Below are 27,190 nucleotides of genomic sequence, written 5' to 3'. Positions count from 1 at the left end.
TCTGGGGGTAAAAAAAAAATCAAAACAAATTGTTTGCATAGCTGTTATCCTAATAAAACAATCTTTCTTTTAGGCATGGGTTCACGTTAAAGCAAGGGCCGTACACGGCTGGTGCTTTTAAAAGAACAGAAAATAAAATTGATGGATGAATGGAGAAAAGCTGACAGTTATCAGGAACAACATGTGTTCCCCTGAAACACTGATCTTGGGTTGCTCTGTTCTTTGTCGTGTTCAGTGGAAATAGGTCCCAGTCACGAGCTCTATCCCTCTCCCTTAAGAATATGCCTACCCCAGAGAAACTCGCTGCCCTGGGTGCCAGCTGTTTGCACTGCTGTCCAGTGGAGGGGTTCAGTGGCCAAGGTGCAGTATACCAGGTCTGCTGCTGATCAGATTTGCTACTAAATCAGGTAATGGTTTAGTATAAGTTGTTTAGAAGTTTAGCATCAGTGTGTACATCAAAACTGGTTTGGTAGCCTTTCTGCCACTGCTCTGTAGAACAGTTTGTTTTTTTTTTTAATCTGCCCAGAAGCTACTGCATGAAGATAGAACGTGTCAGTTATTGCCTAGATCATGGGGATACCAATCATGTTGTGCAAACACTGGTGCAGTCTCAGTGACTTGGGTCTTGAAGACTTGGCCTTGCTTTTATCCTTGCAAAACTTGCTTTCAGTCCTTGCCAGATCAGTATTCAGCCAGTGGCTGTGCACAAATCCTGTTACTTGAAACAGGAAGGAATTTTAATTTGTAGCAATTGTAATGTACTTGCACCCATTATTACCACTCAGTACATAGATAAGTAAGGCAGATGGCAGACTATGTTCATCACCCTTTCAGTTTCTCGCTCTGAAGAAAGCATGCTCCATCAATTAACTTCACATAATGCACCTGCTCTCCTGGTGCCTCATTTTCTTTAGTCATAGTCTGGAGATGAACACTGCTTTGTGTTCTGCATGTCACTATCTGTGATAGTAGTCTTTGCAGTGGTGATTTCAACTGACCCTCCATGTTGACCCAGCTGTGGTAAAAGATGCTGCCAGTGGTTCCTTATTGTCTTGTAGAAGGTTGCAGATCAGCCACAGCAGCATCTGCTGATCTTCAGACCTTGCCCCAAGAACATACAGAAGCTCCTTCTGAAGGAGGTCTTGTCCTTCCATCCTGGTGCCAGTGAGCAAGGTGCCAAATGTAAGTGCCCACCTCAGCAGTCGTGTTGTGTCCATCTTCTAGTAGAGTTCCAGCTCAGTCAAAAAGATCCAGTGCCTCTCACCTGCCCAAGCCATTAGCTTTTCATGTTACTGCTTGTGATTCCTGCTTCTGGCTTCTGATGAGGGAGACTAGATGAGCTGGCACTGAGGGCATCTGTGCCACCTTCATTCCTGCTGCGAGTCAACACTTGGCAGTGAAGTATTTTGTCTTTTATTGAGCTTCATTCAGCAGTTTTGAATGATAGCACTGTGATTTGTGCAACTTCCAAACCTTGGTGATGCCATGTGTTTTTGGACTGTGGGGCTTCTGAAGAGATATCTCCCATTTGGCCATTCATAATCTGTATGTGTATTCAGTACTGAATGTCCTATATTGTTGTTTGTTTTGTTTGTGTTTTCTCTCTGGATGATGGGAATGGGGACCATCCCCATCCCAAATGCTGCCCTATCCAGTCCTAAAGTAGTCACATTTCATTCCTGAGCATTCACTATGAAGGCATTACTAATTAGCTGGCAAGATACAAAAACCAGAATTATTTGAGTGCGTTAGTCAACTGTATTCCTTTAATGTGCTTTTTAATATAGTATAACGGATGGCTTCCAAGTAGGTGTGGGGTGTTAACTTGTGGGTGGTAGAACAAACCTGGCATAAGAAAAGCTTGGTAGATGGGAGGTTGCAGCCTTTGACATGCAATCCTTTGATCTCTTTTCTGAGAGTGTGGGAAAACAACCACAGTAACGTATACTGTCCAGTAAAAGTCAGTGTATGAGACAGGCCAAGGAGAGGACTGTGGCATGGTGCCATTAGAGGTCACAACAACCTACTGCTGTTGCAGCAGACTTAGGGAAATAGCATTCCTGTTGGAGAGGGAGCCTGCTGCCAGTGCGTCAAAAGAAATTCTTCAGATGAAGAAAAATTAAACAAAACCACTATTTTCTTAGTATGTTGCTTTTACCCTACAAATTGCCTCTTTCCTTACTCCACTCCAAAATATGATCTGAAAGTAATCACAGTTCCCAGCTTGTAATGGTTGGCAGGGGCTCTCGGTAATACCATGTCAAAAACTTCCCCAAATCTAAAAATAACTGTCAGAGTTTTCTGTTTATCACCTTTGTTTGTCTGCCTTGGGTGTCTCACCAGCTTGTTGTCAGGTTCAAAGCTGTTTGGCACATGGACTGCCTCAGGCTTCAGTGTTCATCCCACACCCTCATCCTATAGTTTCTGCAGAGGGATATAGAAAATAAGAACAGAGCTCTTTATTTGAAAGGGACTCCCCTAACTGTGCTGATTGCACTAAGTAGTGTCTATCAGGAAAACTATTTAAGTTCACTGTAAACAATCACTTGATGTCAGTCTTCTTAATGTTCATCTGTCATTTTTAATCTTTTGTAAGGAAATGAGACTTATTTATTCCTTTTGACTGGTTATTTCCTAAGAACGTTTGAACTAGTTGACCGATACATTTAAGAAAAGGATACAATAGATATTTACAGTCTCCCAAGGAAAGTGGAAGGGGACTAATTGTTCACATTCTTTTCCAGTATATATGAAGGTCAGAGCAGCCATATTCAAAATCAGGAAAGGGAAGTGATTGAAAGTCCATGTGGATCTAGGAGGATTCTGAGCTCATGGAATAGAAAGCACTGAGGGTTGCCAGATACATAGAAGCATACCTGACACATGAAATTCCTGATTTGAAACTAATTAAATGGTAGAAGAAAATTTCACGGAAATATTGTCTGTTTGCTTTTTTTTCTTATGCTCCTCTTAGGCATCTGCTTAAGGCCACAGTTAAGAGTCAGCATTTGGAGACAGATGGACATTTTGTCGGACCCAGTACAGCCATTCTGAAGTTACTGGTGCATTTGTAAATCCAGACTAGCCAAAGCATTGCTGCTTCTTGGCCCTGGACGGGTCATGGTAAAGGAGTTTGGACCTTTATGGGGTAGAGACATGGAAAAATTAGGGGTAAAGGACAAAATCTAGAAGGAAGCAGACTCAAAAATTTCCATAGTCGATAGAATTATCTATGTGTAATCATTGTGCTTCTACAATTTAATGCATTTAATTTGTGTGTATGTCTATGCTTGCATAACTTATATCATCTGGTTGCCGCAGCATTCACTGGCTAGTGTAGGTATCAGTGTAGGGTGTGGTTCCATGAGCATTTCTTTAAGCAACTACGATGGTTTAATTGGATTCTGCCATGAATAAAGCCAGACTGAGGAACTGAACCTAAAGTAAAAGTAACCCAGGAAAATAAAGAGCATCAGTTTTAACCTGGCTCTGTTCCTGCAGCCGGTTCACTGCTCAGCTGCACAAAAGCTTGTCTAAAAGCAAGCATTGAGAGCAATACTGGCTTTTGAATGTCTGAAGTGTTTGTAAAACTGCAGTCTCGGGGAAGTGGGTATGAAACCACTGCCTTAAACTATACCGTGTTTGTTCCCTGTCACGCTCTCTGTGCAAGGCATTTGCACACTGCATCAGAATTTGGTACATAACGTGTCTTTGCAGCCGGTATGTGGAGGTCATTGTCCAGAGAAAATAGGAATATGCAAGTTAAAATGTTTATTCCTAATGTGAACCTTATTTCAGTTCCTCCAAGTAACTGCTTCAGATGCTTTACATCACTTTTTCATTTCCATTAGAAGTGAGAACTTGTTCCTAATGCCATCTTCCTTTCTCCCCAGATAATCTGATCAAAGCCATCCTGTCAGCAACCAAAGATTACCGTCTAACTCCAGCTCTTGACAGGTAAGATGAGACCTTTTAGAATAGAAGGAGTAGCAGTGATTATTTTCCACATGTCCTAAATAAATTTTGCTAGATATTTTTGCCAGAAATTATTGCCAATAAATTTGGCTGTGCTTTGGATATAGATCAGATGCTGGAAACAGAGTCCTCTTTCCAGTAAATCTGTAAACTCTGGAGACCTCTGTTAAGTCAAACATGAGTAGAAAAAAACATTTACCTTTTGACTATTTCCTAGTCTTTTGTTTCATGTGGTGTTACAATACACCCTCCTGACTCTTTTTCAAATAAGTAAATAGCAGGTTTTCAATAAACACATTCTCTTTTAGGCTTTCTGACAAAGCAACAGGATCACAAGAAACTCTTAGAAGGAAAGAAGGAACTGACTTGTTGTAACAATGTTTCACTAATACCTCACTCTTAAAGCAGGAATGTGTGATTGTGTTGGCCAAGCCTGTGCCAAGATGCAATAACAGTCTCTGGGGTTCTGTGGTATTTGAATTGATGCCTTTAAAAGAAGCTCCTTTGATTCTTCAGTCCTATTGTAGAGGTTGATTCTGAAACCCACTGGCATGTTTACAATCAGATTCCCAATGTTAGTCCTTTAGTCTTTCCTATCCTTACTTTTCTGTCATTCCTACCCTTTGCTCTGCAGTTTTGGTTTAGAGCTGCCTCCTGGATTAGAGGTCATTTCTTTCAGAAGCTGTCAGAGGTTTTTACTGGGACATGATCTCTTTTCAAAGTCCTGGTACTACTACTTTCCAAGCACCTGGGCTAACAACACAGTTCCTGATTTCTAAACACATTGTTTTTATTTCCTGGTCCAGCTGCCCTTCTGCTCACTTGTTCACGACAAAGTTCATAAGCTTTTCCAGCCTTTCCATAGATCACCATATCTCTCATGTTGATTGTAGAACTTGTCCTCGTGTAGTTAGAGTTGGGAGTTACTCTCTATGTAAAATCTTAGGTTTTAGCAGTCTGTGTGCTAATTTAGGTTGCTTTGAAGTTTGCCTTGCCTCACAGCAATGCCAGATAGGGTTACCCTTCAGAGTTTGGATTAATTTGAGAAATGATGTCCAGAAGGCAAAATCATTTTACAAATGACCTTAGAGATTTTGCACACAACTGAGTCTCACCCATCTGGGGTTTATCTCAGCCCTGGTTGGAGAGTTGAGATTTTAATCTATTGAAAAATCCACGTATAGACTCTTTCAGAAGGTTGCTCATGGGAAATGAGTATTAATGACAGAAGGCAGGTGGAAGATTCTTGCAGTGAAGGTTAATGTAATTGTGACCCTTGCTGCTCACCTGTTTTTTGAGAAGTGGAATGTTTTGGGTTTTTTAAAAGTCATTCCTCAGGAGGCTGTGAAACATAGCCACTCTAGCATGAGCTTCTCACTTTGGTTTTATGTTCTTTATAATGGGTTTGGTGCAGAGATAGGAAAGACCTAACACTCAAGCCTTCATGAAACATATGCAAGATGCCTGAGATTTTTGTGATAAATGCAAAGCAGTGGATGTTGGTTGTGTAGTACATAAGCCTCACAGTCAAATACCTCCCAGAGCCCTTCCAAGTGAGCAGGTCTTGAGAAAGATAAAAATTTAAGCTGATGTGGGAGAAGGGGACGAGAAAGGCTTGGGATAGCAAGCTGCAAAGTGAAAGCCTAAAGCAGTAGGTGGATGAAGTTGCAACAGAGAGGTTAGTGTGAGAGAGAGCTTGGGTACTGTAAGAGGTGTTAAGGCTACTGTGGTGCTGCTCTTGGAAACCTGCTTGGTGAGTAGGGCATAGATGAAGACGTAGATATGCTTCCAGAAATGTTCTTCAGCCATGACCGTCCATGAATTACAGTGCTGGCAGCAATGACTATCTGCCATTTTGGATTCCAGAAATGCTGATGGAACAGACTGATGAGGGAAGGTTAGGTACTTTCTCATCTTGTCTCAAGCTCAAAGCAGAGCCCAACAGTTCCTCTCTGTGGCAGCTCCAGTGTGCTGGGAGCAAGGCCTTGGGGATTGGCTCATTCCCTTACTGGTCAAGGAGAAAGTCCAGACCTCTCCCCTTTGCTCACCACCTTGGAGCAACTGGAGATGGCTTGACTTAAGGGACCTTTAAAGGTCCCTTCCAACCCAAAACATTCTATGATTCTATAATTGAGCTGAAAAAATACCTTATTGTGAAAGAGTTAGAGAAGAGACACAGCTAAAGTCTGTGTGGTACAAGGGGTCAGACTTAGGAAATCTTGTGAACCCTTCCATTTGTAGGTTCTCAGAAGTCTAGTGGACTGATTCTAGCAGTAAGGAAAAAGCTTCAGGCTCACATTCTCTTCAGGATGGAGTTTACACCAACATTTTCTCTGTTGGCAAAGCCAGTCTAAGGTGTATTTGCTGCTGCTGCCTGCTCTCAGACGGTAGCTCCCTACCTTCTTGTGCTGCTGCTATTGTTTGAAGAGGGACTTTAAAGTGGGCCACTGAAACGATTCCAGTTTAAAAGTTTTTCTCTTAACCTGGGTCATTCCAGTGACCTCATTTACAGAGTTCTTCTCCCACTGAAGAGTTGCGCTGGCACGGCGCTGCAATGGCAGCACGAGAGGCAGAGGGCTAGGGGTGGGTGGGGAGGGTGAGCGCTGCCGAGCCTGTTGAAGCAAGTGTTCAGGTAACCATGCACTGAATGCAGCTTTCCCAGGGAAAGGGTGGGAGAGACAGAAGAGGTGAGGTCAGAGCAGTGCCTGAGAGCATAGGAAGGAAAGAGGGGATTAGAAATGTATGGTGGGGGATCTACACCAAGCCTTTGGTCTTGCCCCACCCAAGCTTGTCCATTTCTGTCCTTCTTCACAAAGCTGTCCCTTGAGATGTTACCTTCGCTTGCCTCCCATAAACTCTGGAAATGAACTTGTTTGTTTGGTTATCCCTGTGCCAAAAGGGCATCCTGAAGCACCTTTCCTGACACAATGTACCGACATGGTGCTAAAATGAGGCAAACTCGATCCGGGTATGCGTACACCTTTCATCATCCCAAAGCAGCTTTGGCAACTCGCTCCAACTAATCCCTCCATTGTGAGTAGAGTTGTGTTAATAACTAGCAGCAGCTAAAGGGCATGTGAACAAATGCTGTAGTTCACACCTGTAACATAGTGAAAGTGATGCCTTGCTTTCTTAGTTTTCTTCATGACTCCTTATTATGGCACCTTTGTGTTGAACTGCATATAGTAACCTGCTTCTGCACCAGGGTAGGAGGTAGGTAAAGCTGCAGTTGTGTTTGTGAAGGTAGTTGCAACTCAGCTTTGAGCTTTTCTGGATAAGACTGGAGATCCAGGGGACTTTCTCTGGAATCAGTCTCCTCTTCCTTCAGAGCTGACACGTCTTTCTCCCTAATGCAGATATCAGTGGGCCTTGTCTTTGACACTTCAGCGTTCTCTTTCCCTCTGGCTTTTCCAGGCTCATTTATATCATTGACATTTTCACCGCTTACTTTAGTGGCTCCTCCAGTAGCCTGTCCCTCATTCTGCAAATTGGTCAGGGCTTGGTGTCTAGTTCCATGGCTCTTCTGCTGGCTGGACTTCAGTGGATTTTTGGGTTAAATCTCTGTGGTGATGACCTGTAAATTTCCTGTGAAAAGACATAAATATAAAAACTTGACCAACTCTTTTGTATTGCCTCCAGGTGGTAATGAAGGAAAACTGAGACTTTGAGCTTATAACTAACACAGTCTTTACTAATGCAGTATATAAACTAGTGAGGGAGAATTTGATAGAGCAGGAGAGGAGATGTGTGTGTCCCTCTGGCTCAGGTTGATAGCACCAGTTTAAGTAGCAGCAGCCAGATCAAACCAGAATATGCTAAGCTTCCCTAAGTACCAGTAACACTAAAGATGTATTTTTTAATTATTCTGTTATATTTCCTCAAAGCCTTTAGTTCCAAAGTTGCGTAAAGGAAGGCTTTGTGGTTTTTCTCCCCGACAAATCCCTAAAGCACTTTGATAAGAGAGGAAGAGGAAGTAGCAATTGCTACAACACATACATGTGTTTACAGTGCTATATTGTTCAAGAAGATCTGTGTGAATCCCGGTTTTGGTGTTGATGAACTCAACATCTGAGCATCTGTGTCAAGAGGCTGTACACCTGGTTGCAGCTCCCATCTTAGGGCTTTAGGGAAAGTCTGGTGTGGAAAGACCACGACCCTCCTTCATACCACCCTGGTAGCAAACTGGAACCTGGCCTGTGTCTGATGTGTTCAGTCCTTGAGCTCTTCTGGAAAAGAAATACAGCTTTGACATACTATGTAAACAAAGAAAGAAGTGTTTGCGCACTTCTTTGTGGAGAAACAATTGAGCTGTAACTGATGCTGCTTGCACGGTGTGTTTCTTCAGCCAGAAACTTGCCTGGAGCCAGCTGTGACACTGCAGGTTTCCCATGCTCGGGCACCATCAGTTGGTGCTGGCTGTGAAGGAGCCCAACTATGCTGGTCCCAAGTGTCCAAACTTCTGGTTGGGATGTGAGGTCAGGTGCCTAATGTCCCTGCCAAATGCTTCCCTTTCACAGTGCCATCAGGGTGGCCCTGCAATCTTCTCACTGTCCCACAGTGTGATTGCCAAAACTGGTGAGACCAAGCCAGGTCACCTTTCTGCCTGTCTGCCATACAGTCCTGGCTGCCCAAACTTGATGTACACGCCTGATGTGCAGAACCCAGGCAGAGTCCAAGACTCACCATATGTTCAGCATGTGCACCTGAAGAAAGCAATCTGCACCTGAGTACTGCCTTCTGAGTGTGCAACAGAAACTTCCAGCTTTGTGATGAGAGTGGGCAAAGTACTTTTGAAAGAAATTTAAGGAAAAGCTGCTAGAAGATCAAAGATTAGACCTTAGCATCAAAAAGATACTAATGCAAAATCTTATCTGTGGACTTAAGGAAAAAGGAGAACACATTTGAATATGTCAAGACCATGAGGGTGTAAGAGTGGTTCAGACATGAAGCTGGGCAAAGGTGATTAACCTATCAGTTATGATAAGTAAAGACAGAACCATTCAGTTAAGTATTTGTTTCATTTTTGGGGGTAAAGAGAAAATGATGTTGTCCCTTTTACAGCAGCAATGAAATACTTTGTGTATTTTTATTACTAACTGTGAGGACAGTTAAATGACAATTATATGTCTTTTTAAATCAGTAAACACTGAAGAGTATTTAAAGAGTTAAAAATTAAAGAGTTAAAAAGTTTAAAAAGCGTTAAAAAATTCAAGAGTTAAATAACTCTTTTTGTTATTACTGTTTGCTTATTAACCCTCCCTTGAATGGTAGATAAAAGAGCAAATGTTGTGCCATTCCTAGAGAAGTATGGGAGGTGACAGAGAGGTGGCTGTAAGTTGATTAGCTTGGTTTTGCAGGAAAAATCCTGGAAAGTTAGATATGAGCTAGAATGGCAGCATAATTGATGCGAGCTATCTTGGGTTTTGTGGAAATGAAATCTTGTCATGTAGAGGGTATCTTTTTTTAGATGAACTAGAAGCTTTATTGATAAAGGTAACCTTTTAAAGAAAGGCATTATTTGTCTCAGTCAATTATATTCTGATTCTACTCAACACTGTTGTAGACATACCCTTTTTAGGAATGGGATATGTCACACAGCTTTAAAAAGTTACTGTCAGAGTTGAGAATTAATCCTTTAGTGACACTTCTAGTGTAATCCTGCTGGCAGGTGTTCGCAGTGGTTGAAACCAATCTGGAGGAAATGTAAAATTACACTAGGAAAATTTGCCAGAGCCAAAGACTGGGAAAGTAAGGAGTAGGAGGGCTGGGTCGGTCTAGACCTTGTTGTAGGGCCCTTCTCTGAACAGTCCTTTACTGGAACCAAATCAAAAGTCAGGCATCTCAGAGGTGACAAGATCATGCTTACAACATGAGGATTATATTCTGCAAAGCAGTGACTATAAAAAGAGCACTGGAATGATGTATATAAAATCTCTGTGTAAAAGGGACCCTGCTTTGAGCAGCATTAGCTCCGCATGCTGGTCTTCTAGAGTCAGTGCTTCAGAGATCTGGGGAGAAGTTGAAAATGGTTCAGAGAGGTACTGCAAATATGACTCAAGATCTAGGAGAGCTGCCATACTGTAAGAGATGTGATGAGCTCGCTCCAGTTTGTATGATCAAGAGAAAATTAAGAATGGGTTTTGATCAGTCTACCAGTACTGTGTGGGAACAGGGCCACGAAAAGGAGGCTGGTGGAACTGTGGGTCATGCTCACCAGTCTGACTGTGACTGATTATCCACCTTAAAACATGTTTACACACAGTTGTTAGTAAGTGGATCACATGTAGATGTGGAAGGGACTGCTGACAGTAGATGGTGCTTTAATTTAGCAGAAAAGGGAAGAATGCGATTAAGTGGTTTGAGGCTGAAACAAACACATCTGTATTCAAACTTGGTAAGAGCTAGCATCCTAACAGTGAGTGGGAAATGGATAGAGGGGAGTATCTATAGCTTGCAGCCTTTGGATTTCAGCATGGTATTCTTCTTCAAAACATAAAATTAAGAAAAGTCATGGCTCAGAGACAACTGGTTAGAGAAATTACAGAATTTTACCCAGCAGGCTGTTGTTTAGGGGGTCAAACTTTCTTATCATAATGATCAAAAGAGCATATATGCATCTGAAATTTCACTTGGCCAGAACTGAATTATGTCTTTTTTCCCTCCTGCAGCACCTTTTTCTTAAAGGTTTTGACAAAGCTGTTACCGTCTTTGTCACTCAGTTGGGTGTATGTGGAGCTGACTCCCTTCCCTGAACCAGATCTTGCCTCTGCTTTCTCCTTGTTGTGAGAACTGTATTTTATTTCTGTGCCATTGTCTATAAAGTTCTTTCTCTATTGTGATTTGTTGACCACAAACATCCACACTTCTTTGGCCCTTAGGGACATGAGCACTGGGCTAATATGTCCATCTTCTTGAGGAGGCTATTTCTTTTGAAAGGGATGGGATCTGCAGTGAAACTTTATCTGGGCTGGGGAAGCTGTTCATGAGTGATTCTTGGTGCTGTTAATTCTGTGCATATCTCCAGCTAATGTCTCTGTCAGCAGGGTAACCCTCCGTGGTTTAGCTGAGTCTTTAAGTGCGCTCCAGCCCTGCTCTGCAAAGACGGACCCCACATAAGTAGAGCTTTCCTCACGCTGGCTCTTTAGACTGATCACAGTGAGGACAGCCTTAGAAGAGACAAGTCGGCTGTGCCTGGGACTAAGAAGGCCTCCTAGCTCAGAGATCTGCTCCAAACAACTGATTGCCTTGGACCCTTTCCGAAAAAGGCTCTGCAGACACGTATTCCTTCAGTGAACTACCAGAGATGGAGGCACATTGCCAGAAGAGCCAGCTGCGTTTGGGATTAGATGGCTGGAAAGAAGTCCTCTCTCTGTCTTCAAAACGAAATCACTTTTAAACATCTGCTGCAGGGTTCTCGTGACTTGCAGTTCCACAAGAAACTGTTCTCTTCCTTCTCTTTCCTGTTTCTTTGTTAATCAAGGTTATTTTCCTTCCCCTTCCTCACCCATTGTGTCTCCATATATGTTTCCTACTGGACAGGAGTGGGGGAACGATCCTTTTTCTATCCATTTAGTGTTTTTCTGTCTTATGAGGTCTTATGATAACTGCAGCAATTTTGTACTCAGCAAGGTGAGCACACTCCAGATAACCTGGCAAGATCTGCCTGCACTCAGAAAATCACTTGGAGAGAGGACTTCCTCACTAAGCCTTTGGTTTATTGTTATTTCAGTGCTAAATGAATAATGAGAAGGTTTAAGTAAACGGATGGGTTTGATTCAAGCCCATCGTACCAGGGGTGTGGGAGGAGAGGAGCTGCTTGTCCTGACAGCTCATCTCATTAGGCCACACGTGGTATGAGGTGTTGAAAGCAGTTTATCACGTGTAATGCCTGGGCATGATGGGGTGAGCTGGGGATCAAGTGTATCTCTGCTCTCCCCTTAATTCTTAATATTCCAAAAGGTTTCCTGTAGTTCTCAGGTGCAAACTAAATATGTGCAGCTTGGTGTGTTTGAAGCTATGTTACAAAAATTACCTCTTTCCTCTGTTTCTTTCACAGTCTCAGCTGCCGGCGATGTATTATTGTGGGAAACGGTGGAGTACTTGCAAATAAGTCATTGGGGTTAAAAATTGATGACTATGATGTTGTTGTCAGGTGAGTCTTTGACATCACAGTTTTCTTGTCATATATTCAGTTTCTGTATCACTTCATATGCTATGCAGGCAAACATTAAAACTACAATAGTGACAATATCCATTTGTGTGGAAGCATTAACCAATATGGAGGGGAGAAGAAAACCAAGAGCATATAAACATTTGTTATAAATGGTGATTGCATCAAAGGGTGAAGGCACTCCTCACGCATTCCATTTTCCAGTGCTGTTTGGGAATGTGGTCTCTCGTGTGATGCCACTTGAACCTTCTCTTCATAGCTCCTTTCTAAGCTGCTGCTTTTGTGATGCCCTTAGGTGGTGAAGCAGTAAAACACTGTCAGATCTGCTCCCAGATATATCCCCTAGGTAGCTCATGGAAGTATTATTGTTCATACATGTGTAGTATTCCCTGGGACCTACACTTCACAGTTAGGATGGGAAGAACTAAGAATGGTGCAGCATGGGGCCTTAGGAGGCAGTAAGCCTCCATGAGTTAGGACTCAGTAATGATTAAACAGCCATAGGTGCACCCTAGAAACTGCGAATGCTTTGCCTCTGTTTCATTGCGGATCGTGATGTTGAATCAGGGAGCAGAAGCAGAGTGGTACAGGAGTGGAAAGGACCACAAAGCTAGGACTTCTTGGTTTTGCTGATGACCCAGATCATCACCAATGATTGAAAAACGTGTTGATATGTGAAATCACAGGTCTAGTTGTAACTCTTAGTAATAAATCTGTCAGGTCAGGGAGGTGTTCTGGGTGACTGGAGATTAACAAACATAATACCTGTACTAATGGAGAGTGAGAGAGAGATTGTGTGTAGGAGGGAGGGGGGACATGCTCTAGGGAGCTACAGACTCATTAGTCTGACTTGAAAAAAATGCAGAGCTTTATAGCAGGTTCTGAATTGTGAGTTGCAAAATATTACAATGGTAAATAGGAAAAGTGGGATAAACCACAGTATAAGTTTATAAAAGCTGGTTTAGCGTAGTCTAAGTTAGTAATTTTTTTCTTTAGAGAGATAACTGATTTTGTACTAAAGGGAATGTAGCTGATACCATCTCTCTGAACTTTAGTCAACCATGAGATGTGGTGGCAAATAGCAAATTCTTAGCTAAGGTGGGAAAAAAGGGATTAGTAAAAGAATTTAAGGCACGGTGAAGGTATCACTTAGCATGGTCTCCTTTCTCTCCCATGTACTAGTAATGAGCACATGAGGAAAGAATAGAACATACACAGAGTAATAAATACCCTCTAACTTGGGACAAAAAGGCGAAGAAGATCCCTTTCAGTCTTTTGTTCCTGCTTCCCCAGCAGTGCTCTGGACACAGGGATGACTGTTCAGAACAGGATAAAACTTTTACAGCCCTTCTAGTTCATCCCACTATCAGTTGTTAGCAAAGAGCTCTTAGTACTCTAGTGCAAGTCATAGTCTGGTGACTTGCAGTTATTTGAGCTGAATTAAAATTCAGTTATAGCCTTTTCTTGGGCTCAGACTGTTCAAAAAGTAGCAAGAGAACAGTTTCAATCCATCTGGACTAAGCCACCCACTAAGATTTACATCAGAAAGTCCACTATTTAATTTCCAAATGAAAAGTTCAACCTTTTCTCTCCACATCAGTAAATCTAAGTCAGTTTGCAAGCTGAGAGGATAAGAGGGCAGCTAAACACCTGCGCTGTTTGTGGAATGGATAAAGGAGAGAAAAGTCAACTATAAAGGTTAAATGAAGCCAGGTGCTTGGATGTGGGACTGAGGAGGTGAGAGAAGACTTCTTAAATATATCCAACTGCTTCCTTTACTCCTGTGGAAGCTGGGGAAACCCCTGTGTTATAGCATCCTTTTTCATGGGTTGCAAAACTCCTTTGAAGGATCAGATTTGGGACATAGGAGGTGAATTTTAAGGGGGAAAATGTGGTACATTTGTGGACAAAGGAGTGATCCAACAGTACATGGAGTTTTTTGATGCCTCATGTTACCATGTGAGGATCACTAATTGCACCAAGAAATTTTGATCTTGTGGTGAAGAGAGTCAGATCAGTTTTGTCAGTTCTAAACCAGCTTGGACTGAGTTAGTTACTGTTTTCCTTTAACTGGGTATTACCAGATTTCAGTGCAGACGTTATTCCCAGCTGTCACACTGTTTACCTGTCAGGAGCTTCTTGCAGCAGTCAGTCATCGGTGCTCTGAAATGCCTCCTTAGAATAGATTGTAGACAGGGGCAAAACAAGCGTGTATCAGAAATTCCTGGTTAGATGAGATAGGGATTCACCTGATTATTGATACTTTAGTGATATTTGAGAGGATCTTCATGGTGCCAAGATGAGGAGTTAATGTCTCTAAGATCGCTGTGTTGTTGGTGGACACAGACAGAAAAACTCTGAAAATTCTTATGGAGAAAGTTGCCAGACCATGGGCAGTACGAGGAGGCCTGGCACCCTAACTGAGTTTTTCTAAGAGTTAGCTGTGTTTATAACCACCAGCATGTCCTGCCTGAGAAAGGGTTCAAGCTGCGTAGTACGCACCTTCATGAACACAGACTGTGGCTGCCAGAACTTTTCCTGCTCCGTTGCCTGTGCTGCCCCTGGGGCAGTGACCGTGGGGCTGACAGTGCTGGCTGGTTAGCAGGACTCCATCACTATGACTCTGTCAGCAACTCACACTCTGGCCCTTTGCTGGAGACTGGAGTTCATTTTACTTGGGGAAATGGTTTGTTTTGTTTCCTGTCTAGATACAAAGTAGGGGTCCCAAGTTTTGGGAGCTTTAACAAGGTAAGCAGCAAAACAGTGAACCCAGCAGCTGGGGGTGGGGAAAATCCATCTGAAGAGTTACACTTTAGAGCTATACGTTTTAAATGACTGCAGACACTAACCTTCCCCTCAGCTTCAAGAAGACAGATGAAAATATGTATAACTAGCTTTCTTTACATAGTACTTTGTTGTATTTGTCTGTTACCTTTAGAGCCACATGCTTTTACATCATGTAGGGTTATCTACCCCAAGGAGACACAATGCCTTGAAGTTTAAATAATGCCCATAGCAAAAGTGAGTGATGTGTGAACACACTGTCAGCAACAGAGGAAAAAGCAAGGGATCGGACTGGCTGGGAGCACTGTTTTTGCAGGCATTCAGGTCTAAATACCTCAAAGTCAAGGTACAAAACAAGGATTTATAAACCACAAAAAAAGGCTTCATCTCCTGTATAAATTGTGGTGGTGCCGATTCTTAAGTTATTTTCCCTGTAATATTTTCTTCCTAGTGATGAAGTAAGTATTTTTACTAAAAATACAGAGGAATTTATTGTCCTTAATTCTGAATAGAATTTCAGATGGTATACAGGGATTTTTTTTCTACTAAAAGGTTTCCCACCTAAAATGCTTACCCGGGCTGAAAAAGACAAATCCAGATCCTCATTAACATTCCTACACGGCAAAATTTGCAGTCCATAAGCACTTTCCAGTATATTGAACTACCCCAAGTCAAGAAGGCTGCAATAATTCAAGCAGGCAATGCTGTTCCATCAGGGGCTGCTGTTTGATGTCAGCAAGATTTGTATTCCAAGTTACTTGAAATTTCCTCAGCTTTGGGTTTCTACTTTTGAATAGAAGTTCTGAATAACTTTAATGTCATGAAAGTAATCATTGCTGTTAATGCCAGAGCAGTTGGGTTTTTGAAGGGAAAAAACTTTGTCTCTGAAGGGTGTTTTAAGAAAAGCACAGCTAAATACATAGCATTCCCTTAAAAACCGGCATGCCCAAGAGCAAAGTTGTGTGTCTGCTTGAGTGTTTTCAGAGTGGGATGGACTTCCACAGCAGAAACTCCTCTGAGTCAGTGAGACTGCTGCGCTGTTGAGCCTTACCCCAGCTGTGCAGCCCAACCTCTTCCTCTGCACTGGCATTGCAGGACAGCCCGCCTCTGGATGGGCCAGTTTGGGGAATTAAACCAGGTGGAGATTGTTTCTTTGGATTTTTTAAAATTTTTAGCTGACTTAGTTCCCTAAACAATCTCACTGCAGGTAAGATTAGCAGTGTAAGCTCTGTACTGGGGTTGGAGCATGAGACCAGTTTCAGTTCACTTAAACTGCCATGAAGCTGCATCCTCTGTTTCAGCACAGTCTTGCAGAATCCAAGTAAGATATCCCAGGAGCAATGGAATGTTAAAATATTTAATGTTTAGTTTGTAACTCTAAATTTGCAAGGACAATCATTTTCAGTTTCATTTTCTAAAGCTTCCAACCCAATTTAAATCACAAGAGTGGATACGCAGAAATGGTTTGCATTATATTCACTGAAATCATTTAAATAGCTTCTAATTAAACTGTTGTCCCTTGGTATAAAGCTTCATAAATGTTTGTGATGAAGAACTGCAAGAGTTAATGTTTGCTGCTGTAACAGCTGCGTACAGGGAGCTGGTGCCCAGTACTGTATCATCAATATACAGGAGTGTAAGTGGGAATCCATGACAGTGTTTTCTCTGGTTGCCCTGCAGGCTGAACTCAGCTCCAGTGAAGGGCTTTGAAAAAGATGTGGGTGGCAAGACAACTCTCCGGATCACATATCCTGAAGGTGCAATCCAGAAAATGGAGCAGTATGAGAAGGATTCCCTGTTTGTTCTGGCAGGATTCAAATGGCAGGATTTCAAGTGGCTGAAATACATTGTTTACAAAGAGAAAGTGGTAAGAACTGTCAGCTGATGTTGTGAAGGTCACCTAATTAGAAACGGTAGGCAAACATGGTATCACAGTCATATTTGCCATGTTTTGGTCTGAGGAGAGTTCCTCTGTGTGTCCTGCTGCATGTAAGTGAAGGCTTTTTTTACCTCCATGGACTTCAGCTTTAGTTACACAGGTTTTACAAAGACATCGCTCTGTAACCTGACCTTGCATCACAGATGAGGCTTTCTGTTCAAGATTATGTTAGTGTGTACTATGAATAATAATTTTTCTTTATTTTAAAGAGTATATAAAAGGACCAGCTTTTGCCTGGATTTTATGGACTCTTAAGACTTCAGAGCAGAGGAAGGAAAAATGCAATGGCAAGGGGAAGAAATGGGAGTTTGGGGATAAGGATGTGATGGCTCAGGAGGGGAGGAAGAGACAGCAGCAGCGCAACTTCTTGAAAGGGCTACATACAGTCCACAGACTTAATGTGACTTCCTGAATAGCACAAGTCATTGTATTTTGCTCAGTTATTGCTGTACTGAGATTCATGATTTGTGTTTGGCTAAAGTATCACCCAGAAGGACAGTATCAAGTCTAATTTTAAAACACTGAAATGGTGAATCCACTGCTTTCCCCATGTAAATATTTTGTCCCAATCAGTTGCATTAGTGCCTTTCTGAAGTACCATGGATCTATTACTAGTCAGGAATGTTCTCTGTAATTCCCCCATTCCTAAATGGAATCAGGTTGTAATCAATGACTTCTCTTTCAGTGAATGGTTTGTCTTTATCTCTTGACATGGAATCCAGAATAAATGCCCTCTATTTGGGTATGGTTCTTGTTTTACAAATCTTATGTATCTGTTTTCAAATGTTCTTAACGATTTTTCAACAAATAACCAGACAAATGGATTAATGTTGAGAGGATGGGATGTTATATTGTGTGTTTAGAGACACGAAGAGGAGGTTGGCAGCTCACCATATACAGAATGGAACAGTCTGGGAATATAGTTGTATAGGGTTGTTACACAGGTGGCCTTAAGGGCTCATACTTTGCTCTTGTTTCACACTGTCACCAACTTCCAAATATTTTCCTAGTACCAGACAGATGAAGTTACCTGTCGAGCCTCTGGGCAAGCACAAGTGGGATTTTGTAACATGAATAACTGAGTCAAAAGTAATTTTCTCTGGTTTATGGCATGTTCGTGTTCTTCATTTTGGGCAAGGGAAAGCCCTGGCAGTGTCAGTGCCCTGCAACCTGAACGCAGTTGTAGGGACTCTTAGTGTTTAGCGTGAAGTTCAAAGGATGGATTGGTCTACTTCAAAACAAATTGAATTTCCACCTGATGCTTGTAGTCATGCGGTCATCACTAATGTGGTATCCCCTGCTCTTGGAAGGATGCAGCAAATAGTTTGTTAAAACTTGCTAAAAGACTGGGGAGAGCAATTGCAGTAATCTTAACTGAGTGCTTCAGTGCCCAGCTTGGCAGAGAGCACAAAGAACTTGAGCTTCTTGCATTGCGTGTTACTTCAATGCTCTTGTGGTTGGCTCCTTATCCTTCATTTCTTTGGAATAAACACTTTGGTTTTTTCAGTTCTTGTAGGTGATGTTTTCCAGATCTCTTAATTCCTGTTGCTCTTTTGAATGCCTGCAGTTGATTCATCTTCTTCTTAAAGAGCAGTGCCCAAAAATGTACGGAGTACAGCAAATAGAGAGGAGCAAACAGCTGCTTCACTAGCCTCGTGGTTCTCGTTCTTTTTACATCTGCTGTTTTGACTGCCTTTTCCACAGTGGCATGGGACTGAAGGTGAGGGTCCAGTTCTTTGAGACTCCAGGTCTCAGGAAGAGCTGAAGAGCAACTACTTCCCCAGCTCTGCACTTTTGTGTTTGTGCCGTTGGCTCTTCCTGCCAGCGAGCAGCATTGTGCACTTGTCCCTACCGATTCTTTCTTCCAGAGCGCTTCTCCAGTTTGCCAGGTTTTTTTGGCAGAGCTTTCCAGCATACCTGCCATTCTTTCCAGATTCATGTCCTCTGCAATTTAGTAAACATACTTTTTACTCCATCATCCAGGTTGATAATGAAAACACCAAACAAAAAGGGTTCCTAGGCAGACCCCAAAGTAATAACATCCTTCCATTTCTACAGTGAGCCCACTGAGAACTCCTCCTGGATAGTTTTTGGCCACTTCTGAACTTGTATCATTAATAACATTTTTTGGCATGTTTGTGAAAGAGGTATGTCAGAAGCCTTACTGAATTGTAGTTCATGTCTTGCTTATCCCCTATGATAATTTTCTTCCTGTATAAAGAATTATTTTTTTTTCAATAATGACTTGCTCTTGACAAATCCACCTGCATTGCTACTCGGTATTTGTTATTTTTTTCAGTGCTTACCAATAATGAATCCTGGTATTCTGAGAATTGAAATCATAAATCAACTCTTTTACCTTTTTTTGCCTTCTTAAAGCTAGGCATTACTCTGTCCATTTTTCAATCCTTTGACACCCTACCTGTTCTAGACAAATTCCAAAAGGGAATCACTTCTGGTTTTTGAGGCTGCTGAGCCAGTTCATTGAATACTTTAGGACACAGTCCAGGTGACTGGAAAACATCTGTCTTGTCCTCTCTAGTCTGATCTCTCTCTATTTGAGGCTGAGATCTTGCTGTCACTGGCTTTAGCTGCAAGCAGATGGCTAGCACAGCTGCTTTTTCTAGTGGAAACCGATGCAAAAAGTGCTGTCTCTTAGCTAGAAGAAATGACCCGATGGAGAACTAACAGTGCTATGGGAATAAGACGTAGGCGTCTGTTTGTTCTGGTAGTGAGTGTTAGTATTTTTATCAGCATGTGGTAGGTTCAAAATGACAAATGCCTGCCCAGTACTCTCTGTGGAGAGTTTCTGTTTCTCTCTCAGCTGATTTTCCAGAGAAAAAGGAGGTTTTTTTCTTTTCCTGGATTCATCTTGAGGCACTTGCTTGACTTATGAGCTCTTTATGCCACTGTTGGTTATTCCTTATCTGACATTAGGCCTGTCCCTCAGTCATACCTCATCCCCACTGCAAACCAGTAGTTAGTCAGGAGTCTGACCTCAGGATAGAGATAAGGGAAATGGAAGCATCCTGCTAAAGAACATGACTGCTGTGGAAGTGGACACATTCCTCAAAAAAATGGGCCAAACTCTGCCCTCTTATTCCTTTGCTTTGAACATTGATGGCAACTGCATATGTCCATGGTAGTGTCATAGGTGGGGTATGAGACTTTCTGAATTCCTTCAGACACCAGACATGGAGCTGCTTGCACCTGCTTGATGAGAGGTTGTGGGCTAGGTACTAGGACCCTTACTTAATCATCTCTCAAATAAGTGAAATCAAAGGGAGTTTATCTGAGAAAGACTAAATGAAAGGCGAATGGCTGTTTATTGCTGGAGTCAGTGGTCAGATAAGCTTATTCTCCCTGCAGCTGAGAGGGATTTGCTCTGCGTTATGTTAGTCTTTTGGCAGCACTTGCATACTGAGGAAGGGCTAAGTGCTTTGTAGAGAGGAGGATTTTCAGGAGATGTTACAAGGAAGAAGAATCAGTGTGATGCAGAAGCAGCAGCAGAACGGTGAGGCAGAGGATTTGATATGTCAGGTGCAACAGCCTTCCGGAGATCTGTGTGATGCCTCGGTGCCCTGGGCGGCACTATATCCAGAAAGAGGAACAGTAGAATATGGACCAAAGAAAAAGTAAAAGCTCGGCTGCTTTTTATTTCATTAAACCAGAAATACCTGGAAGCAAATAAAAACTTGAGAGAAAAGATTAGTCTAGAAAAAGAATAGGTTTGGCTGTGATGTTATTCAACATCAGCAGGAAAACAAAGGCAGTCTCCATCATAGAGCTCTGGGTGAGCTGGCACTCAAAATTACAAGTCTTGTAGCAAGTTAGGGCAGTACTGTATGACTGGAGAGTATAGATCTGTCTTTAAGGAGGGGAAAGGTGGGTAAACCTGAGCCACTAAAACCCTGATAATCTGATTTCAGTCATTTAACAAGCATTACTATAAACTGAAGGAGAAAATAATTGCACGTGTTGCAAGTAAATGAGGGAAAGGGAGTGTGGGATGAAGAAAGGTTAACATGGTTAGCAGAGGGGAGTATTGCACTATGCTGACCTGTCATTGTACAAGTGGAAAGGAAGTGGGTTGGAGTCCCACAGCCTTCAGTCGCATGAACCCATGATTATTGCAGAAGGGTCACAGATGTGAGTTGTTCGTGCATCTGTGGTGGCTGGTCTGGCAGTGCTGACTTGCAGTTGTTGCTGCAAGAGCCTGCTGACGCTCCCAGGCACCCCCCCTCTGATTAATCGGCTGTTATTAGTGCATCCCCAGAGGTGGATTACTCATGGACTGTCACTCAGAACAGTTACACTCTCTCCTGGACTGTTCTTTTTGCCAAGAGACATTACCCATACATATTGTGACCCACCTTGCCTGCTTCCCATTGTTGTACTGTCCTGCATCACCCCAGGTCTCTTAGTGACAGAACCTCTTCCTGAACACCCAAAGTACCAAAGGAATTGTAGGGGGAGGGAGGTTTGGCCATGTACTGCTCTATTAAAATAATGGTCAAAAGCTGAAGGTTTCTCTATTGTGTGGAGAGTAGATGCTTCCCGAAACAAAGAGAGGAATTTACAAGCACTAGTTATGCAAACCAGTCATCACAGCCCAGTGCTGAGGCTGATTCCAGGGTGGGTTTTTTGCCTGTCATTAGTGAATCAGAAGGAGCTCTCTTGCTTGCTAGGGCTCACTTCCCTGAACATCTGGCACATGGTGGTAAAGCAGCCAAGTGAGGGCAAAGGTTTCACTAGAAATTGGCAGCTCACAAGCTTCCTTCTCATGTAGTAATGAGCCTGTGGATGCTTCCAGCAGGAATCTCTGCAGCCTTTGCCAGGAGGAGTCACTTGTGCAGTAAGTGCCTGCGGCACCTTGAAGCTCTTTTCATAGCAAAAATCATAGGAGCGAGTGAGCACCTGCCTGCAAGCGAGGCCAAGTTCGGTTGTCTGTCCCTTGCAGGGACATGCCTCTGTCAACTTGCACACAGCAGCGATGCCATCTGAAAAGCAGTTGTCCTCCAGCAGATGTTGAGACTCCAGCCATGGGCATGCCATAACCCCTCCTCCTTTGTCACAGCATGTGACTGCTGCTTGTGGAGATCTTTTGGATGTAACAGCAGTGGACAATTTTTTTTAACCTTTTACTTGGGAGCTATATTTCTGCTTTAAGTCAACAGGTTACTTCTAGTCCTGCTAAAATGTATGTTATGATACCTTCCTGCCTTGATCAGCCTGTGTTACTGTGCTAGAGCCAAGGCCAGACTGCTGCCAGAGCCCTCACTGTCTGCTGAGCTTTTGTTTAGAGCTTCTCTTCTTCCATTAGTTAATGGCCTTGTCATGCTGTGTGTTTGCTAGGGCAGACTGTGAACATCACAGCCTTGTAGTACACTGTGAATTCCTCAGAGTCTGAAACAACATTGCCTGTGGGCTGTTTTGCATCCCTGAAAAAAAACTGAGGAGCCACCATGCTCCTCCTGTCGGCTTGAGGGAAATAGTGAGGCTGGGAATCTGTTCTTGCTGTCCAACCCCAAGTAAAGCTTCATCCACATGTGTCTATTTCCAGCTTGTTTGGAACTTGAGCAGGCAGTTTCTCTGGATCTGGACTAGGGAAGGGGGAACCTGCTTTTTTTAATGCTGTCACTTGCCTTTGGTGACAAATGGAGTGGCCACTGCCACTGGCAGTTTCACTCCAGAGTCTGCCTCTGGCCTGCAAATATTTTCTTTCCCTTTCCTCCTACCAGGAGCTTGTTGCTTTAAAATATTTTGTATACAGTTAGTCTTTTCAGTTTTTAAGGGACTGTGAGAAAGACTCTTCATCTGGTTTTGGTGGAGCTGTAAATCCACCACTAGTTGTCTTAATGCATTATGACTGCAAAGCTTGGTTACAGATTTGTGATGCCTGATCCTGTGCTGAGACAGAGCTGTAGCCCATCTGCTTAGAGATATGCCTGAGTAGGCATTGCCTTGTGTCTTCCTGCTCTCCTTGGACCCGGGTGAAAGGGGACAGAAGCTAGCCTTGCTGCTCCATCATAAATGAGAAGAAGCTTCTGAATTGGGAAGTCAGATTAAGGGTTCTACCATTTCTTTCAAAAATTTGAGTTTTCACCTAAATAGCCATTTGTAACTAATCCCTTCAGAAGTATAATATAGGAAGGCATGACTGGTGAGTAAGGCAGCCAACATGCATAAAGGACATGATGAGGCTTGCACTGGGGACGAGGCAAGAAAGCCTTTTCAGGGGTGATTGTCCCGTGGTTCTAGCACATGGTACAAAAGGCCATTTTCACTCACAGAGCGTGGGGAGATTTTAGGAGGAACTGATAGCAGAAAATATCAACTCATCAGGATGGTTCAACTGAACCATTACTAAATCCTGAAGCAGAGAAAATTCCTTGTAGTAAAGTGAAAAGATGAGGCAGACCATTCTGGCTCCTGCCAAGTCTCTGACTGAGAAGAAGAGCTGGGAGAGTCTGTGTGATGTGTTCTGTGGAGAATATTCCATATTCCTTTGATAGAGAGTAGCTGGGGTTTAGTTTGTCTTTCTGGGATGATTCTTGGATGATTTTAGGTTTTGATATCTCTCTCTGGCTGTGCAGAAGGTTAGTCCATACTGCCTGAGGGGTTGTGCTCCCATGGTCAGGACCTGCTCCCTCAGTGCAGTGCATTGGTGGGAATGGCCCAAGGGAACCAAGGAAGACTTGCATATGAAAAAATAAATCCTGCTCTGTGACTGGCCTAGGAGACCAGAGCCATTTCCAGAAGACATCAGAAGTATGAACACTGGTGCCCTAGGAGAGAAGGTGAGTCAGTTTTTTTCTAGTCATGGTTAAAGAGAGGCTGGAAAATATATAAGTATGCTGTACAAAGTCTTGTCCCTGCTGACCAGAGGAGGGAGAAGACCTTAGTTCTGTAATGTATAGCTTTAACAAGCTTTCAGCTAACACTGTGATGAGGACCATACAGGAACCTCCGTAGACAAATGACCCAGTTTGCAACGTGGGCCTTAGGGGAGACTTCCTGGCCAGATTCCCAAAGGAAGGTTTTTGGTATGGAAGGTGCAGGCTGGAGCTTGCCATTCATACATACCTGCGTGCAACAGTGTAATAAGATTAGGCAGGTCACCACATAGCTGAGAGCTGTTCCCACCCAGACATACTTAGTGTGTCTGTAAGTACACTGTCAAGCATCAATTGGTGACAGGAGCTGCTCTGATGCTGTTGCAGTGTGCCTTTATAACTTTTAATATTATCAGATGGATGCACGCTGGACAATAAAACTTGTCCACCTGGATTGGATAGTCATCAATATCCACAAGTCTGTAGCCACGTTCACCTAAGCTTCTGGGGCAGATGAAGAAGATAAAATATAGCCATAAGTACACTATTTTCTGGATGAAAAAATTCCAGGTATCAAAAGTTTGTGAAGTATCCATATTTTTAGGAATAACATCCTTGATTACCCCAGTTTTAGACAGTTTATCCTTAAAATTCAAATAAAAATGGTTGATGTGTCTGCCCTTCCAGTCATTCCCACACCATGCATGGTTTTTGTCCTATTTTTTGGCCCTTGTTTTGCTTGATCTTACCTAACTCCAGTCTTCCTTGCACTATACTTCCTATTAAAAGATGAGAAGCATTTACTCATGCTAGACTTCAGTAGTCCTTAGAGAACCTTTATCCCATATCTGCCAGGACAGCATCATCTTCATTACTGGCTCAGTAATCCTAGCTGTGACATGAAAATCAGAGAACTCCAGTCAGATTTTTATTCTTCTTTAGTTCCTTTTCCTTCACATCATTCTTAAATGAAGAGACCCAAGCAGATTTTACCCCCTGAAGAGACTGAATCGTTGCCATAGTAGGACATAATTTCTGGGATTACTTCACTAACCTGCTTTATCCTGTGACAATTTCTTCCTAAAATTGTTGTCTTCTAATCTGTTCTGATATTTGCTGCCATCCAATTGACGGTTGCTGTCCTTTCCTAGATATTTGATCGCTCCTTCTTTCTTCATCTGTGACTCAACCAAAGTCAAAAAAGGTGGATAATATAAAGAGTTGCAGTTTTTCCACATCTTCTTTTGAAAAGCCAACATGAGCGAAGGCCAACTGAAGAGCTAGTGCAGCTGTCTTGAAAAAGCATCAGGAGGGTGTTCATTTTGCACTTGCCCTCTTTGGCAGGCTCTGGCAATATTCAGACATAAATATTGTGCAAATCCTGGTAGGTGCATTTCACGGTGATAGTCCATGTAAACTCAGGTTATACTGGTTAGCTGCATTGATCAAAAGTAGGCTTGGAATATCTGAGGCAATGTAAAGTAATTCATCCAAATCTGATGTTGATCTTAATGAAACACACAATTCCATAAACAGCAGAGCTAATGAAATTGGCTGATTGCCTGTGGATTTATATCCTGCTCCCTCATGCCTCCCTCTTGCACCACAATACTCTCAGATTTCCCCCACCTCATAAATACACAGTATGCTCTATCCTCCCTTTTACCCCTCACTGCTGCCTGGTGGTTGCACGCTGGCCAAGACATTCATATTCACTGGCCCATACGTACATGATTGGGCACCTGGCAGACCAAATGAACACTTAAGTGCTGAGCTCGCACGGCATCATCTCCACCTGGCCTCCCATGCAGACACGTGGGTGTCTCTTCCATCCAGACATACATGGCTTCACCAGCAGTGCAGCTGATGCCTGCTGAGGATATTGCATTGCCCATGTGTGCAGCAGATGTTCCTCCATACTGGAGCAGTGCTTTGTGAATCCAGCACACGGGAAGAGTCAGAGAACATCTTCAATGGTGAAACTGAGACGTCGCCCAGAGGGTATCAGCTATTCATGCAAGTGTTCATAGAATAAAGATGTTCTGTGTTAACTCTTCAGTAAAGAGCTACAAGAGTCATTGGAAGTATGCAAAGCCTCCCTTAGTCTAAGAGATTTGAGTTCAATTTATTTAGCTTATGCATAAGATTTTGGGGAGATTTACTTGTAGCCTCTCTCTATCCACCTATAGGGAACATTTTTTCTCAGAAGACTTTTTAATTTAGTAGGAAGAAGTATATCTGAAGCTAGGCAAGTGACCAAAAAAGGCAGCACATTTATATCAATATAATTATTTTTGCTGCATCTGCCCTACAGGCTTGATGAATTTTCTCTTGAAGTCTTAAAATCAAGCCTGGCTATCTTGGTAAAGTTCTGTTCAAGCAGTGTGAGAGTAAAAGACTGGAAGGAGAAGTTGCTGATGGAGGGAGCACTGCTTCCTGCTATGTAGGATGTCCAGGAGGATGTTGGCAGGACCTCTCTTGGCCTTTCAAGCAGTGCTGAGAAGAAATAGCAGAATGTGGTTGCTAGGAGCTGAAGCTAGATAAAATCAGCCTGGACAGATGTAATTTTCTAGAAATCTGTGCTTATATTACTCGAATGACAGACTTGCAGAGGTGAGCACTGACTGCTGACACCTTTTTCTGAAATACCAATTTAATCCAGTATCTGGGAAAATTCTGTTTCCTGGGAGAACCCAGGACAGGGCTGCAACTCTTGTGTTGCCATCTCGCCATCCTGTTCTGTGACTCTGGGAACGCCTGTCCTCACTCTCTATGACCCGTTTGTTGACCGTGAGCAACAGGATAGCAAGCCAGCAATACCCTTGACAGATTTTTGTGAAAGTTATTTGCTTCATCTAGCTGTCTGCAAGGGTCACAGCAAACTTTTCACTTCCTGGGGCACCACTAGCCAGATCTGTTTCTGCATCCCAGGGGAGAAGGCTTTGTGGAGTCTCTGAGGTGAGCAACCTCCAGCATAACAAAAAACCCCCCAGAAGAGCCCTTCAGAAAGCATTGCAACACCACAGGATGCTGTGAGTTCACCCATGTGCAGTGTGAAGACTCACAGAGGAGGGGAAAACACTGATTTGATTTTGTAAATAAAATCACATGCTTTCTATCAGTGGCTGAAAAGAGAATCCCCTTTCACAGCTCCAGGAATTTTGCTATCTGAATTTTTTTTCTTTAAACTGAAAAAAAAAAAAGTCTGAACAGTAAATATTTATCCAAGATGTGTGGTTGTTAATATGATCCAGTCTTCAGTCATTTTGAGTGGTGTCATGATGACAGATGTTAATTCAGAAAGGAATAGATTGGACGATTTATGCCTGAAACACATGTGTTCCTTGGCGGGCTCCGTGGATTACTTGCATAGTTAGTGCTGTCTGAGCAATTTGTAACGTTTTCTCTGCCTCGAAACGCTGAGGGCTCCAGGACAGGGGGTTGACCTATATCTCCAGTTTGCTATAATAAACATTGAGGTAACTA

The 27,190-nt window shown here is 42.7% G+C and overlaps 1 protein-coding gene across 9 annotated transcripts in view; it reads left to right on the top strand.

Annotated features, from left to right (window-relative positions):
- Positions 1 to 27,190, top strand: part of ST3GAL3 (ST3 beta-galactoside alpha-2,3-sialyltransferase 3) — a 205,134-nt gene that overhangs the window by 139,817 nt on the left and 38,127 nt on the right. For all 9 annotated transcript variants that reach the window (XR_012629841.1, XM_074876235.1, XM_074876241.1 and 6 more), the window contains 3 exons: positions 3,894 to 3,957; positions 12,032 to 12,127; positions 16,610 to 16,796. Coding sequence is in view for 8 of the 9 variants with exons in the window: in XM_074876235.1 (XP_074732336.1) it covers positions 3,894 to 3,957; positions 12,032 to 12,127; positions 16,610 to 16,796 (347 nt within the window). In the remaining variant the exon portion in view is untranslated. The remainder of the gene's footprint in view (positions 1 to 3,893; positions 3,958 to 12,031; positions 12,128 to 16,609; positions 16,797 to 27,190) is intronic.

The sequence above is a fragment of the Strix uralensis genome, chromosome 8 (assembly GCF_047716275.1).
Source record: "Strix uralensis isolate ZFMK-TIS-50842 chromosome 8, bStrUra1, whole genome shotgun sequence".
NCBI lineage: Eukaryota > Metazoa > Chordata > Aves > Strigiformes > Strigidae > Strix > Strix uralensis.
Note: the sequence above shows the minus strand (reverse complement) of the source record. Positions and strands in the feature narration are given on the sequence as shown.